The sequence below is a fragment of the Mastigoproctus giganteus genome, chromosome 4, assembly GCF_048544385.1.
Source record: "Mastigoproctus giganteus isolate SK-2022 chromosome 4, ASM4854438v1, whole genome shotgun sequence".
Taxonomy (NCBI): domain Eukaryota; kingdom Metazoa; phylum Arthropoda; class Arachnida; order Uropygi; family Thelyphonidae; genus Mastigoproctus; species Mastigoproctus giganteus.
In genome coordinates this window covers 188,192,815-188,210,407 of record NC_143578.1, presented here as the reverse complement: position 1 = coordinate 188,210,407, position 17,593 = coordinate 188,192,815, and the positions used below count along the sequence as shown (strand labels likewise).

The 17,593-nt window shown below is 40.4% G+C and overlaps 1 protein-coding gene across 1 annotated transcript in view; it reads right to left on the bottom strand.

Annotated features, from left to right (window-relative positions):
• LOC150087268 (Fanconi anemia group A protein-like) overlaps positions 1–17,593 on the bottom strand; it is a 202,739-nt gene that overhangs the window by 163,464 nt on the left and 21,682 nt on the right. Inside the window, exon 3 of the mRNA XM_090372428.1 lies at positions 6,770–6,874. Coding sequence (XP_090228554.1) covers positions 6,770–6,874 — 105 coding nt within the window. The remainder of the gene's footprint in view (positions 1–6,769; positions 6,875–17,593) is intronic.

Here is a 17,593-nt window from a genome sequence, read left to right as displayed (position 1 = left end):
TAGACCGGGGTTCGAGCCCGTGACCACCAAATACGGAAGATGCGGAAAGGTCAGGTAATGACCACCACATATCCCCGGAGCAATATGGCCTTAGTTGCTAATGCTCCTAAAAACCAAATAATAACAAAAATTTACTAGCAAATCTCAAGGCATAATAAATGAGGAACTAGCTTAATTAAGCACATTCTAACACTACCTAACCAGTCAAAAAAAAAAAAAAAAAAAAATTGACAATATGCAACAATAACACAGCCTAAAATCCAAAACAGCATATAAATGAAAATAAAGTTTCCATCAGTGGTATAAAACACAAAAAACCAATGAAAGCAAATAATAAAAAAAAAAGAAAAAAGGAATTTAGTCAAACAAACTGTATTAATGTTAGTTGCATGATTACTATCTTGACTCATCAAAATGGCTAAAATAAAATGTGTGTACATTTTTTGTTACTACTAAAATATTGATGATGTTAAACCAATATATAATTACTTATAGACATTTTCTGTCTTCCCTCTCTATTCTCCACATCAGTAGTGCAGCTAGGGTTGTCGAAGCCCGGGGGCAACAAGTTTTCCTGGCACCCCTGGGTGTGATAATGTAATGTGAATGTGATAGATAATTCTTTCAGTTTGCACCCCTGAAGCTCAGTGCCAGGGGCAACTGTCCCCCTCGCTGCACCTCTGCTCTACATCCCAACGACCAGATTCTCATTACAAATATATGGGAGTTATTCAGTAAAGAATGATACTGTATAGCCTCCAAGGCAATTTAGACAACCCATAAGCACTTCTGAATTGACATCCCCAGATCTACAGTACAAAGATAAAAGAATCTAATAAAACATTAAATGCAAAAGTTCATGTTGTTAACAAAATTAATTCCATAATTAATTTAATTAAAATTTTGTTCATGCATAACAAAAAATACAAAAATGGCTGCTATGATGCAGAGTGGGTAATTGTCATCAAAGATAAACTTAGGAGCAGAAGAATCCATTTTTGCAATTTATAAGCCAGGACTGAGTTTTAGAAAAACTGAAATTAACTAAGTGATCTTTGCCCCACTGGAGATCAGCATTTAAGGAATTGGTAATGGATATTCGAGAAGTTGAAGCTGCTTGTGCAAGGCAAGGTTTCTCAAACTGGAAGGTGGAATGCACAATATGCTATCACCCATAACACTATGGGTAGGATTTCCAGTCAATGGAAGGAGGTAATTAATATAAAGGAGGAAAAGAGTGGGGGGGAAAGAACTAAACCTTGGAGAACACCAGCATTAGCAGAAAAGTTATAAGACAAAAAGCCATCTATCATCATCCACAACAAGCGATGAGAGAGAAAACCAGATACCCAATTACAACAAACAGCTGGCAAACCATAAGTTGGAGGAAGCTTATTTAGAAGATCTTTATGCCAAACATGATCAAAAGTCTTTTAAATGTTTTTGAGTTTGGTGAAACTCGAGCAGTTGCTTGAGTTTTAACTTTTTAGGAACTGCCTGGATGTGAGTAAATTTCCAAGCAGGAGGAAAAACACCAGTGGCATAAGAAAGTGTAAAAAGGCAACACAGAACAGGGGTAAGCTGAGGAGCACAGGTTTTGGGAACAAGTGCAGAAATACCATCAGGACCTGGCACTTTCTTGGAATCAAGATTGATCAAAATCCTTCTGACACCTTTCTGAAGTAAAATCACAGGAGGTATTGAATGGGGTATACTGGGAATGGTAGGAGGCAGTTTACCAAGGTCATCAATACAAGAGTCAGAAGAAAATTAAGATGCTAGAAAGTCAGCTTATCATTAGTATAGGTGGCAATAGGATCATCGGGTTTTAACAGAGGTGGGAATAGAGGTGACCAAAAGTTGTGGCCAACAGCTTTGGCAAGAAACCACAATGCTCAACTACCATTTGGACAAGAAACAAGTTTTCAATCTTAGCCTGTTCAAAATCTATTTTGAACTGAGTAATAAAACAAGCCAATTGAAATATGCAACATAATCTTAAACACCCTTAGCACATTTATTGAAAAACCAAGGTTTAGATAAAGGAAGTGATTTTAAAGTGGAGCGTGAAATAATAGATTTCATCCTTACAGGAATAATTTCACTGACATGATCTGAGCAAACACTAACATCAGAAGATCTAAAAAGGTTATCCAACCAAGGAAAAGAAGAATAGAAATCTCACAGATCATCCCATTTTGCATTTTTGTAATGACAAAAAACATGAGGTTGAGAATGACCACAAGAGAAAGACTCCATTGGAGAAGGTTGTTATTTTGGTTTTTTAGGAGCATTAGCAACTAAGGCCATATTGCTCCGGGATATGCGCTGGTCATTCCCTGACCTTTCCGCATCCTCCGTATTTGGTGGTGACGGGCTCGAACCCCGGTCTCCGAAATTGGTCCATCAAGAAATTGTTATCTGAGGTGCCTAGTGGACCATTCATCTAGACTATGTACTTGGAAGGGTTTATGAGAAAAAGATTAAGTGTCAGCTGTGTAGTTAGGATTGCCTGGCATTACAATTTCCACTGCTCTATGGGTCAATTAAGGCATTCATTGCAAAGCAAGACCACAGATGGTGATGGGTGAGGTTTGACTTATGTGCTGCCACTCTGTGTGAACACACTAAGACACAGCTACGGAGCTCCACCATAGTGTGTTCGTACAGACCTCAATCTCTGTGATGCTTTAAACCCTTAGTTGATGTTTGATGAAATTGTCAAACTACTTTTCTGAGTACTCTCTTGTTACACAGTCAGCTTCCAGTGTGTTGCTGGATGGTGGTGCCATCATGCTTCCTTTTCATGATAACATCACTGACAGTCAACTCTGGTTGGTGAAAGGTGTCAGAAATTGCATGAAATGGCAAGCCAACAATGTGGTGTCTATGATAAATAACACCCCTTGCAAAAACAGTCAGCTTAGTTCTACATGCCACGACAAGGACAACCAACTTGTTCAGCATATGTGTTCCTTATATATCAGTCTGAGTTGATTTTTTATTTGGCAGGTCCAGTGGACTACGAAAACAGGGGTGGCTGATAACTAGCTTAATTAGTAGTATTCATATATTATATGGAAAGGAAAGTGCCTAAAGTTGCTCTGAAAAAAAAAAAAAAAAAAAAAAGAAAAACCAGCCATTTTCATTGATTTTCCTACAGAATGGAAGACTATCAATGGAATATACTACTGCAAATTACTGAATTATAAGGTAGAGCCTGCAAACTATCAAAAACAGAGTTCAATTCCAAAAACATCTGTTCCTATCAGGACAATGCCAAGCCTTACAGAGCTAAAAGTGACAATGAATACCTGCATAATTTGAAATTAGCATTAGCAAAGGCACATGATGCAAGAAAGCAAGCTTATATAGCATCAGCCAAAAAAAAAAAAAAAAATCCTTATTTCACCCATCCACTCCCTCCAAATGTTTGTCAAGTTCTGCCCTGAATCTATTTAAACTATCAACTTCTACGACAGATGGAAGTTTATTCCAGCAATCAACCACCCGCTGGCTAAAGGCAAACTTCCGCACATCTATCCTACAACTGTCTTTCTTCAATTTGAATTTATGCCCTCTCAGGCAATTATTCTGAGCAAGAGGAAGAATCCCATCCACATTGAGCATGCTCAAACCATTCAAGGCTTTATACAGCTCAATCAGATCCCCTTGCAGATGCCTAGTCTCCAGACACTGTAATTTCCAAAACTTAAGCCTTTCTTCGTAAGAGCAACCCTTTGTTCCATACACTAATCTTGTTGCCCTTCTCTGTACTCATTCCAACAGCTCTACATCATTCTTAAAATGAGGCCTCCAGACCTGTATACAGTACTCAAGGTGTGGCCTGACCATTACCTTATACAAGGGGATAATCACATCCTTATCCCTGCTAGAAAAATTCCTGTATATCATTGACAAGACACCATGAGCTACTCTTGCAGACCATCTGCACTACTCAAAAAACTTCATATCTGCCTGCACAATTACCCCCCAGGTCCTTTTCATTCTCTACCACTGTCAGTGTGGTACCACAGATTTGATACGTTACTCTGGGATTACTGCTTCCCATATGTAGTACTTTACATTTGTCAATGTTAACTTCATTTGCCACCTCTCAGCCCATCTGCTCAACTTTTCTAGATCCGGTTGCAGCAGTATACTGTCATAAACAACCCTGCCAACCTTCGTATCGTTTGCAAACATAGACATTAAGCCTACCACTATCAATATCATTTATAAATACAGAAAACAACAATGGACCCAACACTGAACCTTGAGGGACTCCATTAATAACATTAGTCCTTGAAGAGCAGTGTCCATTGATTACCACTCTGTCTTCTCCCGCTCAACCACCCTTTATCCATAGCAGCAATTTGCCTCCAATGCCACACCGCTCCAATTTGTGCAGCAGTCTTCCATGTGCAACAGTATCAAAGGAAATGGGAGATGTTTCCACTCTCTGAGTTTGAACTTAGTAACTCCTGATTATCATCTTTTTTTTTGACCATTAAAAGAGTTATTAGGTAGTAAAAAGTTCAAAATAGCAATGACAACAATGAAGCTGTGCATTTCTGCTTGGTTCTGCCAATACCTGAAAAACCTCTTCAAAAAAAGCATTTGAATATTAATATAAAGATTACTGAAATGTTTGTTTGTTTGTTTGTTATTTGGTTTTTAGGAGCAACAGAAATTAAGGCCATATTGCTCCGGGTATATGCGATGGTCATTCTCTGACCTTTCCGCATCCTCCATATTTGGTAGTCACGGGTTCGAACCTCGGTCTAATCAAGAAGCGTGTGCTACACACTGCTGCTCCTGCCCACCTTGCTATGGAGGCGCCTTACTGAAATGGTTAGATAACTGCCTTGAGAAGTAACAATTTTTATATTATTGATACTTAGTGCCAATAAAATTTTATAAAAGAGTTCTCATTCAAATTAGAACCACCCTCATGGACATGGAGAAGACTTTAGTTTCCTACATTTCCATGTGGTGTTTTAGAGCACACATTTTTCTTTCACCAGCCTGACAATTGTACTGAAGGATGTGTTGTATTTTTGGGATATGTTTAATGGAAGAAGACAAATTGGATTTAGTTTAATAACTAAAGTAAGTTTAAGCATATATGTTTCTTTACACTAGCTTGGTAAATACACTGAATAGTGGCATAGTATTTAGGGTTAGGCACCACCTGTGGTTTCCCACATCTGCACCGTACTCTATAATGGAATGCCGAACTACTGCATAAGCCAGAAAAAAGTGTAGTGTCTAGTTTATGCAGTATTGTGTTATGTTCTGTTGTTGTGTCTCTGGCTACTTGGCCGCAGGGCCCCTAGTGGGACTCTACGTTGCCGGCCAGTTTGTTGTTGTTGTTTGGTTTTTTTTTTTTAGGAGCATTAGCAACTAAGGCCATATTGCTCCGGAATATGCGGTGGTCATTCCCTGACCTTTCCGCATCCTCCATATTTGGTGGTGAGGGGCTTGAACCCCGGTCTAATCAAGAAGCGTGTGGTACGCACTGCTGCTCCTTCCCACCTGGCTACGGAGGCACCTTGCCGGCCAGCACCACTGGGAGGTGAGCCAGGCTGCCCTCATACTCTGGTTGATCTCTGTCAGGGTCGCCTGAGCTTTCTGGACAGAGACAAAATAAAAAGGGGGGGGGAGTGGGGAAGATAGTACAAGTGGTGGAGTCAAAGTAGGCAAAAGGAGGAGGATGAGGACAGAAGGCATCCTCCAGTGGAAAGAAGAGGTGGGAAGGGAGAAGTAGGAATCACCCCTGGTCTGGGAGCCCACCAAAGGCCAGGGAAAGGAAGACAGCTTGCAGAACAAGGAGGTCTGCAAAGTTGAGTAGGTGCAATGGGAAGTGTGTGAGTTTGGTTGCTATCAGTTCAGTGCCATCATTCCTACGAGGGAGATGTCCAGCTGGGTGTTCGTTCAGTTCTGATAGTAGTCGGTGATGATGGAAGAGCAGGCATGAGGAGAGATCATAACAGTTTCAGTAACATCTGGTCTGGATGTCTATGTTGTGGGATCAGACGTGGAGAGATGATACCAATGCCTTTTGAAGACTGCTGAGGCATACCTGCTAAAAGCTAAAATGCTTCTTTTGATTTTAACAGGTTGCTCTCTGGACTAAGTGTGGTTAAATTTCAATCCAGTAACAGTTGATTACATAGGTCCAGGTAGAAGTTACAAGAGTGCATTATGTGGTGCCAGTCCTCCAGTTCCCTTCAGTTACTACACAACAGGATACTAGTGCGACATCAAAGTGACACTTTGATTGCTCACTGCAAAAGGCCACAGCCATGGAACTATAGGGTGGTATTGAGAGGCCTCTTACTGGTTTGATTTTTTTTTTTTTTTTTTGGCACTTGTACCATGGTCTCTTTGTACTAGATTGAATTGATTGTGGTCACATTTCCAATATTAAACAGCATCATGAATGGAATGGCAACACGAGTGAATTTATTTTTAAAATTTAAATAAAATTATGAAAGAACTTTTATATATTAAGCAGCCATGGATGGAACTGAAGATAAATATGGGGGCCATAAATTACAGAAAGAAAACAAAAATTAAGAGGCTGATTAGGATATAACAATTAGAATAAATATTAAAATGGCATCACTAAGAAAAGTGAAGTGCTGAGTTCCTTTATTATAAACATTATTCTTATCTAAAATTAAGGCAAAATAAAACAGAATATTAAAGTTTTTAATTAAAGAAATCAACATTTTTTCTCCCTCTGAAAATATCAATAACTTACTTATATTCTTATATCCAGCAAAATTACATAGCTGTTCCAAAACTTCATTTAAATCTTTCTCTGGATTTGAAATTTCCTCTTCAAATACCTCATCCATACTAACTCCTAAATGAAGAATTAATAAAACTATGAAAAAGCATCAGATAATGAAATTAACATTAAGAAACAAGAACACAATTCTGTATGTACATATATCTAAACATAAATTAATGTTGTTGTTTGTTATTTGGTTTTTAGGAGCATTAGCAACTAAGACCATATTGCTCAGGGGATATGCAGTGGTCATTCCCTGACCTTTCCGCATCCTCTGTATTTGGTGGTCATGGGCTCGAACACCGGTCTAATCAAGAAGCGTGTGCTACACACTGCCACTCCTGCCCACCTGGCTATGGAGGTACCACATAAATTAATGTTACTGGCTACAGATATCCATATCCATAATGATCACACAAGTACATATATACTAGTCTGGATAACAGTTTCTTAAGTGTTTTTGATAGGCATATACTGATGAACATGGAAGAAAGAACCAGAAGTATCTGGGAAAATTGTCTTATGTTAATTATTATTTTTGTACAGATGGCATCCTATACATGTTTCCTTTAGTAATATCTACAAATCTCTTTCTAACAGTGTCTAGAATATATTGTAAAGGAAGTAGTACAAAGATATTTGCTGATATTGCTGAAGAGAGCTTAAAAGTTCGGAAAAGCTGCTATTGGGCAAGTAGCATGCTGAATGCAGATGTGTTTTATAGGTGACGTGGATCAAAGTGACTACACTGCACCCATGACCCATTTAAGTGACAAAGGTTTAACCTCATTAGAGTTGTACAGTGTCTCAGTGATACGACATTGCAGCTGCAACCACAGGATGATATTGCCATGCATTACTTTTTTTTATTTTTTTGAGCTTGTACAATGTCTCAATGATTGAATTGACTGTGGTCCATATATTTTAAAATTCAGTGTAGATAACACCTATACACACCCAAAGTTCAAGATTGTAGATAATGCATAGCTGCCAACTTTTTACTTTAAAAAGGTGGAGAACAGGCATTTATAAGCAAGAGGAAAACGGGAGATTTTTTGGAAACAGCAGAAAGTTTTTAAATGTTCAAACTGCACTGTACAAATATACATTTTATATTAAAATACAGGTATAGGATTATTTACCAATAGAGTATGTGTTTAGACATTATCTAACCTAACATTTTTCTGTCGTGGATTTATGTTTGGATTTTCTATTAGACATCAATTGGTTTTGAATGCTTCAAGCAAGATACTATTAGAGACTTTTCCTTCTTCAGAAATACTGAGTCAATATTTTGTAGATAACAATGGCCTAGTTGTCTAGGCTTGACTATCAGGAGCATTTTCAGTGCTTCAATAGAAACTGAAGATCTGAACTCAATTTTTGTTTTTATAACCTAGATGTATATTCTCTCACACTCAGCTCTGCTATGAGGAATTGTTAAAATGTCAAGCATGACTTGGATATGTAAAAAAAAGCCTACGTACTCAGGATTCATGCTTGAAGTAACAATGTTGTGCCACTGGGAAAAAAAAAAAAAAAAAAACATATTAAATAAACGGGTTGTAGTTAAATTCGTTTAATAAACTAGGTTAGCAACAAAAAACAAAAGTAATAAGCACAAAAACTTTTGGACGGAGGATGTCCTTCTTCAGTGGTGACTGTGAGGACTGTTATTGTAAAAATACAGAATATCATGTGTGTGCCATGGTAGTCATGCGTGGTGAAAATTGCGTGCTACAGTGCTTGCAACAATTAGCTGGTTGAAGTGGAGGCTTGCGGTTGTAGTTGCAATACTTGGGAATGCTCTGAGCCCCAATGTTTGTCAGCTAGGAGGATGGTTGCCTCAGTGATGGGGCTGATGCGGCATCCTCTGTTCCGGTTAAAAGAACCGCTACAACAGGAGATGTGGAGCGACTGCAACAAGGCATGCCGACAGTAGTTGCTTTTGTTATTTTGGATTTTAGGAGCATTAGCAACTAAAGCCATATTGCTCCGGGGATATGCAGTGGTCATTCCCTGACCTTTCCGCATCCTCTGTATTTGGTGGATCATGGGTTCGAACCCCGGTCTAATCAAGAAGCGTGTGCTACGCACTGCTGCTCCTGCCCACCTGGCTATGGAGGCGCTGACAGTAGTTGTGGGATGGGTCAATAACTCAATGTCGCAGCATGGATTGATGTTGTGTAGGGAAGTGCTCAGCAATCACTGAGTGATCCATGTCTGCCGATCCGATGGCTTTCTCATGCTCAGAGAACTGATTACTGAGTCTTCTGCTGGTTTCCCCATTGTAGCAGCCAGTGCAATCATGGCAGGAAATATGATACACGTATCCACTCTGCAGTAGCGGGGGGGGGGGGAACTGATGTTTTAACGCTCGAAACGAGGGACCGCAGCTTTCTCCCTGGAAGTTGTAAAGACCCTAGAAATTTCTTGCGACAGGTTTGGGTAGTACGGGAGAAATGTGGTCGAGGTGGACCCTGCGATTGGCAACATGGTCACGGGCCTGTAGGTCTCATCTATCGAGGGCACTGGTAGGGTATCCCCACTTCACCAGATCTGTCTTCACCTTAGTAATCTCAGTGCACCTTTCATCCTCAGAACTGGAGTGGATCCAGGCACGGGTTAGTAGGGCTCGCACTGTGCTGAGAAGATTGTAGTTGGTGAATCGGCCAGCACCCATCAGCTTTTGGAAGACTGAAGTCTTTAAATGCAAACCCTTGCACAGGACAAAGGTATCTAAGAAAGGAAGGGCACTGCCCGACTCCACGTCAATGGTGAATTGAATGAAGGGCGACAAAGAGTTGAAGTAGCACAGGAGTCAGTCTCCTGACTCCCGAGTATTTTTTTTTTTTTTTTTGGTAGTTGTTGGCGCATCGGCTTCTGTGGCCATAATGCACCTCCCAAGGTTTTTTTGCAGTACTTTGATCCAAGCCCGAGGCGGGATTCGAACCTGTGACCTTTGGGCTGCCAGGCAGGCATTTTACCCACCTGGCTAGCCCGGTCGGCTCCCGAGTAATGACCACGAACATATCGTACATGCAGCAGCACTAAAAGGCTATAGGATCTGGCAAATCAGCAACTCTCCAGCTCCTATATTGCAATGTTTGCTGTGACTGAACTAACCGGTGAATCCATGGCAGTACCATTTATTTGCCAGTAAATTGACCTACCAAACATAATGGCACCACCAGTCAGGCACAATCTAAAAGCAGTGCAAATGTTGTCGGCAGTTAGAGAGGATCTACTGCTCAAGTTCTGGTCGTTGTCTAGAAGCTCTTTTGCAAGTGTGATGGCTAGTTGGACAGGGATTGAAGTGAAGATGTTTCTTTGTTGTTTGTTATTTGGTTTTTAGGAGCATTAGCAACTAAGGCCATATTGCTCCGGGATATGCGGTGGTCATTCCCTGACCTTTCTGCATCCTCCGTATTTGGTGGTCATGGGCTCGAACCCTAGTCTAATCAAGAAGCTTGTGCTACGCACTGATGCTCCTGCCCACCTGGCTACGGAGACGCCTTGAAGTGAAGAGAGACACACATCAAATGAGGCCATCATCTGAAATTCTCCACTGTCCTCAACCTGTGCCCTCAACTCATTGCTGGAGGGTTGCACATTTGTGGGTTTGCCAGATCTCATAGCTTTTTGGTGCCGCTACGTGGACGATGTGTTCGTGGTCATTTCTCAGGAGTCGAATCAGGAGTTTGTTTGTTTGTTATTTGGTTTTTAGAAGCATTAGCAACTAAGGCCATATTGCTCTGGGATATGCGGTGGTCATTCCCTGACCTTTCTGCATCCTCCATATTTGGTGGTGACGGGCTCGAACCCCGGTCTAATCAAGAAGCGTGTGCTACACACTGCTGCTCCTTCCCACCTGGCTACGGAGGTGCCTCGAATCAGGAGACTGACTCCTATGCCACCTCAACTATCTGTGGCCCTTCATTCAATTCACCACTGACCTGGAGTCAGGCAACGTCCTTCCTTTCTTGGATACCCTTGTCCAGTGCAAAGGTTTGCATTTAAAGACCAGTCTTCCACAAGCTGATGTGTGCTGGCCAATTCACCAACTACTGGTCAGCACATGCACACACCATCTTCTCGGCACGGTGTGAGCCCTACTAACCCACGCCTGGACCCACTCCAGTTCTGAGGATGAGAGGAGCCCTGAGATTACTAAGGTTAAAGCAGATCTACCAGTGCCCTAGATAGATGCGACCTACAGGCCCATGACCATGTTGCGAACTGCAAGGCCCTGCACAGTGATGACCCCAGCTCAACTGCATTTATCCTGTACTACCCAAACCTATCACAACAAATTTCTAGGTTCTTACAGGCTCAGAATAATGTGTTTACAACTTCTAGAGAGAAAGTTGCGGTTCCTCATTTCAAGGATTAAGACACCAGTTCCCCTTCCTACTTCAGCGTGGATTAGTGTACCGTATTTCCTGTCATGATTGCCCTGGCTGCTAGGTTGGGGAAATCGGCAGAAGACTCAGTAATTGGGTCTCTGAGCATGAGAAAGCCATTCGTTCAGCAGACGTGGAGTGATCCACGTCTGCTGAATGGATTGTTAAGTACTTCTGGTCTACCCAGTACAACATCGCGATCCACGCTGTGACATCGAGATTATTGACCGATTCCAACAAGACACAGCGACAACTAATGTCGCTGTGTCTTGTTGGAATCGCTCCACATCTCGTGTTGTAGCATTTCTTTTAACTGGAACAGAGGATGTCGCATCAACCCCATCACTGAGGCAACCATCCTCCTAGCTGACAAACGTTGGGGGCTCAGAGCATTCCCAAGTATTGCTTGCAACTACAAACTACAAGCCTCCACTTCATGTTGCAAGCACCTGTAGCATGCAATTTTCACCACACATAACCACCGTGGCACCACATGATATGCTGTATTTTTACAATAATGGTCACAGTCACAACTGAAGAACTCAGAATTTATAAGACCATCATTTTTCAATGGGAACTTGTGCACAATGCAGTCATACATCCAAAATATACTTCCTCATCTATATATAAAAGAATGTTTTAGAAAATAGTGCTTTTTCATGTGCACACTTTTTGCTTTCCGCAAGGTGGGGCTACTGCTATTGCATCATATTACAACAAAGTGATTAACAGGTCTGTCTCAAAGACCACACCTAGGCACGTCACTCTTAAATTAAGCTGCATATACCACAGTGACGATTCATTACCTGATAGCGTTTAGTAGCAATATGACATCACACAATGTTGACAGTCTGGCCGTTTTTAATTGTGGGGTTTAATTTTAGAATTGTACATGTCTCGAGGCAATGATTCAATTTTTTCCAAGTTTCTTTAGCTATTAGCAATGTTGTTAATAATGACAGTAACAGAAAAGAGAAAGATCGTATCAGAAAGGCTGAGAAGAAAAGAAAAGATATTGAAGAGTATGAAACAGCACTTAAAAATCCTGATATCAAAGAAAACAAAGCAATTATAAGTTAAAGGATTCACAATTAAGAAAGGAAAGATATGGGAAAAAAAAAAAATCACAAATTGTTGTTAACTCTAATGAAACTCCATTCGTTGATAAAAAAAATCGTAAAAAATAAAAATGATGAAATAGAGATTCCAGAAAATATTCGCAGTTCAGGAAATTTCTTACATGACATTTTTGGGAGTATCGAAATTCCTTTGGAAGGAAAGTTTTAATTTAGTCACAACAAATAATACTGTTCACTGAATGAAAAAATTTTATCCGAAATTAAAATTCCAAGATAATTGAAAATAGTTTATTCATCAGACCAAATTATGCCAAATAGTTGTAATGCTAAAAAGAAAACAACTCTGTAACACCTGAAACACTTTATTCTCTGGAACCTTCAGGTTCTGGGGCTTCGAGGGGAACACGCATTCTGTGTGTTATCAGACACTCAGTCTAAAACAGTGATGGATCAGTGATGGATCGAATACCTTTTTATTTCAGAAGCTTTAGGAGAAGTACGGTCTGTCTCCTAAAATCCACTCATGCACACATTCTTGATGGTAAGCCCTGTAACGTCACTTAGCATGAGCAGAGGCATATGATGCAAGAAAGCAAGCTTATGCAGCATCAGCAAAAAAAAAAAAAAAACACCTTCCATTTCAACCCTTCATTCGTTCCAAATGTCTGTCCAGCTCAGGCTTAAATTTATTTAGGCTATTAGCTTCCACAACACAAGATGGAAGCCTGTTCCACCAATCAACTACCCGCTGGTTAAGGCAAATTTCCGCACATCTATTCTACAACTATCTTTCCTCAGTTTGAAACTGTGCCCCCCTCAGGGTTTTATGTCTGAGCAAGAGGATCAGAATCTGAGAATCCCATCAGCATTCAGCTTGCTCAACCCATTCAATGCTTTATACACCTCAAAATGGTTGAGATGGTTAGTGAGAGCTACGATTTGGTCTTTGAGGTTGTCACAGACATTCTCTCAGATATGCCAGAAAAGCTGTACTTTATACCTGGGAGTCTAAAACACTGATGGAACTGATATTCAAGTGACACCCCAGTCAAGTGGATCCCCTCAGGTTCTTAGTCTGAGCAAGAGGAAGAATCCCATCAGCATTCAGCTTGCTCAACCCATTCAAGGACATATACACCTCAATCAGATCACCGTGCAGTTGACTACTCTCCAGTCACTGCAATTTGCAGAACTTTCACCTTTCTTGGTAAGAACACCCCTTTGTTCTACTCTCCAATCTTGTTGCCCTTCTTTGTACTTGTGCTAGCAACTCTACATCCTTCCTAAAATTAGGCCTCCAGACCAGTACACAGTACTCCAGGTGTGGCCTGATCATTGCCTTGTATAACGGGATAATCACCTCCCTGTCCCTGCTAGCAAAATTCCTATCTATCATTGATAAGACTCCAAGACCTGCCCTGGTAGCCCCTCTGCACTGCTCAGCAAACTTCATATTTGACTGCACAATTACCCCCTGGTCTTTTTCACTTTCCACTTCCCTGAGTGTAGTACCAAACAGTTCGTACGTTTCTCTTCGGTTATTGCTACCCATATGCAGTTGTTAAACTTCAGTTGCCGCTTCTCAGCCCATTTTCCCAACTTATATAGATCCAGTTGGAGTAGCACAATGGGCCCCACTCCGAACCCTGGAGAACTACACTAATAACATTTGTCAACAAAGAGAAGTGTCCATTGATTACCATTTTCTGTCTTCTCCCACTGAACCATCCCTTTATCCATTGTAGCAACTTACCCTTAATGACATACCTCTCCAATTTGTACGGCAGTCTTCCATGTGTAACAGTATCAAAAGCTTTCCTGAAATCCAAGTATATATCAAAATTATTTTTGGCATTCAGTTCCTTTCTGACCACATCACAGTACTCAATCAAATTGGTCAGACAAGACCTCCTTTTAACAAACACATGCTGTGTCTTAACTATTACTGCAGTCTTTTCTGGATGATCCTGCAATGCTTCTTTAAAAAGTAATTCCATTATTTTCCCCGGAACATAAGTTAAACTAACAGGTCTGTAGTTACTTGTGTCACCTTTTGACACAAGGAGATACATTTACACACCTCCAGTCCATGGGGATCTCCCCTGAGTCCAAGGAAGCTCTTATAATTATGGCTAAGGGTTTGCTTACTTCCTTTGCTGCCTCCTTTAATATAACTGTATAGATTCCGTCCACCCCAGGTGCTTTTCTTATGTTTAACTTCAACAATTTCTCCTCCACTTTGCTCTCAGTTATTACAAAATCATTTAGCTCCCTGTTAGCATTTGATATACTTTTGTAACTCCCTTCATTGAATAACTCCTCATGTGTGAATGTAGATGCAAAAAATACTCATTCAGTTCGTCAGCTACCTGAGCATGATCATCAATAGCCAACCCATCTATGTTAAGTGGTCCAATCTGATTCATCCCTTTACTTCTAGAGTTTACATAAGTAAAGAACTTATATAAACTGTTTTTTGTTGTTTTTCTTTGCATCCTTTGCCAAAGATTTCTTTTAATCTGCCTTCACCTGCCTAACCTCCTTTGTGACTTGATTACAGATTAGTTTATACCTGCCATAGGCTTCTGTGTCACCTGATACTTTATATGCATCTCATACATTCTTCTTCTCTGCGACGAGCCTCATTAATTCATCTGACATCAATTTAGGCCTAAACCTTGAACAATATTTCTTAGTTGGAATGAAAAGCCTAGTAGCCTTCAAAATTAAATCCCTGAAGGCTTCCCATTTAGAATTCAACATTGATAACATCATCAGTTGATCCCACAGAACAGAATTTAAAATCTGTCTGAGACCTCTGCAGTCACCTTTACAAAAGCAAAAAGCCTTCTCTTTAGCCTTGATGGTAGTTACATCTTTAAGTAATTCCCACATCAGTACATTGTGATAACTGTCACCCAGTGGTTTCTTTATCTGCAAATTCTAAAACCATGAATAATCACTGCTGATAATCAGATCAAGAGAATTACTCTCTCGGGTTGCACAATTGCTCATTATACTCATCAGATTCATTAGGCCTATAACACACACACCTATTCTCATTTTTCCTTTCCCAGTGCTTATTTCACACCAAACAGACTCAACACTGCATTGTCCACCAATATCAATTGGATGCATTTCCATAGATTTTATGTGTTTCTTAACTAACACAGCATAACCCCTCCTCCCTTCCTGTCCTGTCTATCCAACCTGTACACATTGTACTCCCCAAATTCCAAATCTGCCCTGCCTATATCTGTGTGACACCTTATCTCTGATATCCCAACAATATCTACCTTTGATGTCTTGACTAGCTCTTCAAGCTCATCAAATTTATTAACTATAGTCCTAGCATTGGTGTACATGCAAGTATACTCTGCCTGTGGCCACTGTTAACCTTTTAGTCTGTGTATCCCCCCACACTAGCAGTTTTCTGACCCACCCAACAGCGCCTCGATAGCATCAGAAACATTCTTGCACCCTTTCTATTTAAGTGTACCCCATCCTTGTAGAAGCATTCTCTCCTGTCATCAAGCATAGACCAGGCTGAAAAAAATTCTACCCCTTGAGCCTTGCGCAATCTCTGCAGGGCCGAATTGATCGACAAGGCTCTTATTATATACTCCCTCCTATCGTGTCTGGGCAGAATTGCAGACACTTTCACATTCCACTCTAACTCATGACTCTTTTTCAACATTCACCTGTACTTGTTGAGTAAATCTGCAGATATCTTACTCTTGATGTCATTAGTTCCAATGTGTACAAAAACATCACCTTTTATGCCATTAAAAGATGATATCTGCTCTACAATTTCATCAACTTTTGCCCCTGGCAGACATACCCTGGTCCTGTTCCACCTATCCTTCTTGCATAGTATATTCCCTGTCTCCCTGACAATAGAGTCACCAACAATAACTACTTCCTATGGGACCAGCGGATTCTGCCTTGGAAATTGCCTCTGTTCTGTCTGATGCACAGGAGTGAGCTCTGTCACTGAGCTGGGCAGCTGAGAGCTTGATGAGCCCTCATCAAGGTGGTAACAAACATATAGAGTGGTTCTCTTCAAGACACTTGGTTGACATGAAGAAGAAAAGACCAAACCCTCCAACACATGACATCACAGCGAAACAAATGGCCCTCAGACCCCAGCAGCTTTCATTCCCCTCTTACGGCAGCGAGAGGATCAGAGTGGAAGCAGAGGGTTCTAAGAATCTCTGGGTATGATCAGGCTGCCATGCATGGAAATTGAACTTGGCCTGTTACAATGTAAGATTGCTCATCGGTGAAGACAGGATATTAGAGCTGGAAAAGAAATTAGAAAATGTGAATTGGAATATCATTGGTTTGGCTGAAACACGAAGAAGAAATGAATCACTTATAACTTTATCAAGTGGAAATCTGCTGTACACCAATGGAAACAGTGAAAGGAGCAAAGGTGGAGTTGGCTTTCTGGTCCATAAAGATGTAAAAAACATCATTTTGGAATTCAAAAGTACATCACCAAGGGTGTCAAGACTACTACTCAGGATTTCTAAGAGGTACACGCTAAAGGTTATAATGATTTATGCACCAACATCGAGCCATGATGATGAAGAGGTTCAAGAAATGTACACCGAAATAGAGTCTTCTGGATAAGCAGAAAACCCACTACACTATCATCATTATGGGGGACTTCAAGTTGAAAAGAGACAAAACAGCACAGAAACGGGAACTAAAGGAAATTTTGGAATTGGTGAAAGAAAAGAAAGAGGTGAAAGACTTGTGGAATTTGCAGAATCTCAAGGAGTGTCGGTAATGAACACTTTTTTCAAGAAAAGGGTGAACAGAAAGTGGACATGGAAGAGCCCAAATGGATTAACAACTAATGAAATCGATTTCATCCTCACTAACAGAAGATATATCGTGAATGATGTTACCATCCTGAACAAGGTAAATGTTGGAAGTAATCACAGAATGGTAAGATGCACACTTGATAGAGATGTAAGAAAAGAAAGGAAAAAACTGATTTGAATAAATAATACAAAGGTCTCTGAGATAACAGAAGAGGAGAAAAAGCAGTATGTACTGGAAAATAAGAACACATTTGAGTTTCTGCAGACTGCTCAGGACAAAGATATCAATGAGGAATATTACAACTTTCTGAAAGTGATAAAGCCCAAGAAACCTATAGGTAAAAAGAAATCCAAAGAAGAAAAAAAATAGTCAAGAAACTCTTGTCATGATGAACAGAAGATGACAAGTGAAGAGCAAGATAAACACTGACAAGGAGAAAATTGAGTATAATGAGTTATGCAAAGCCATTAGAAAGA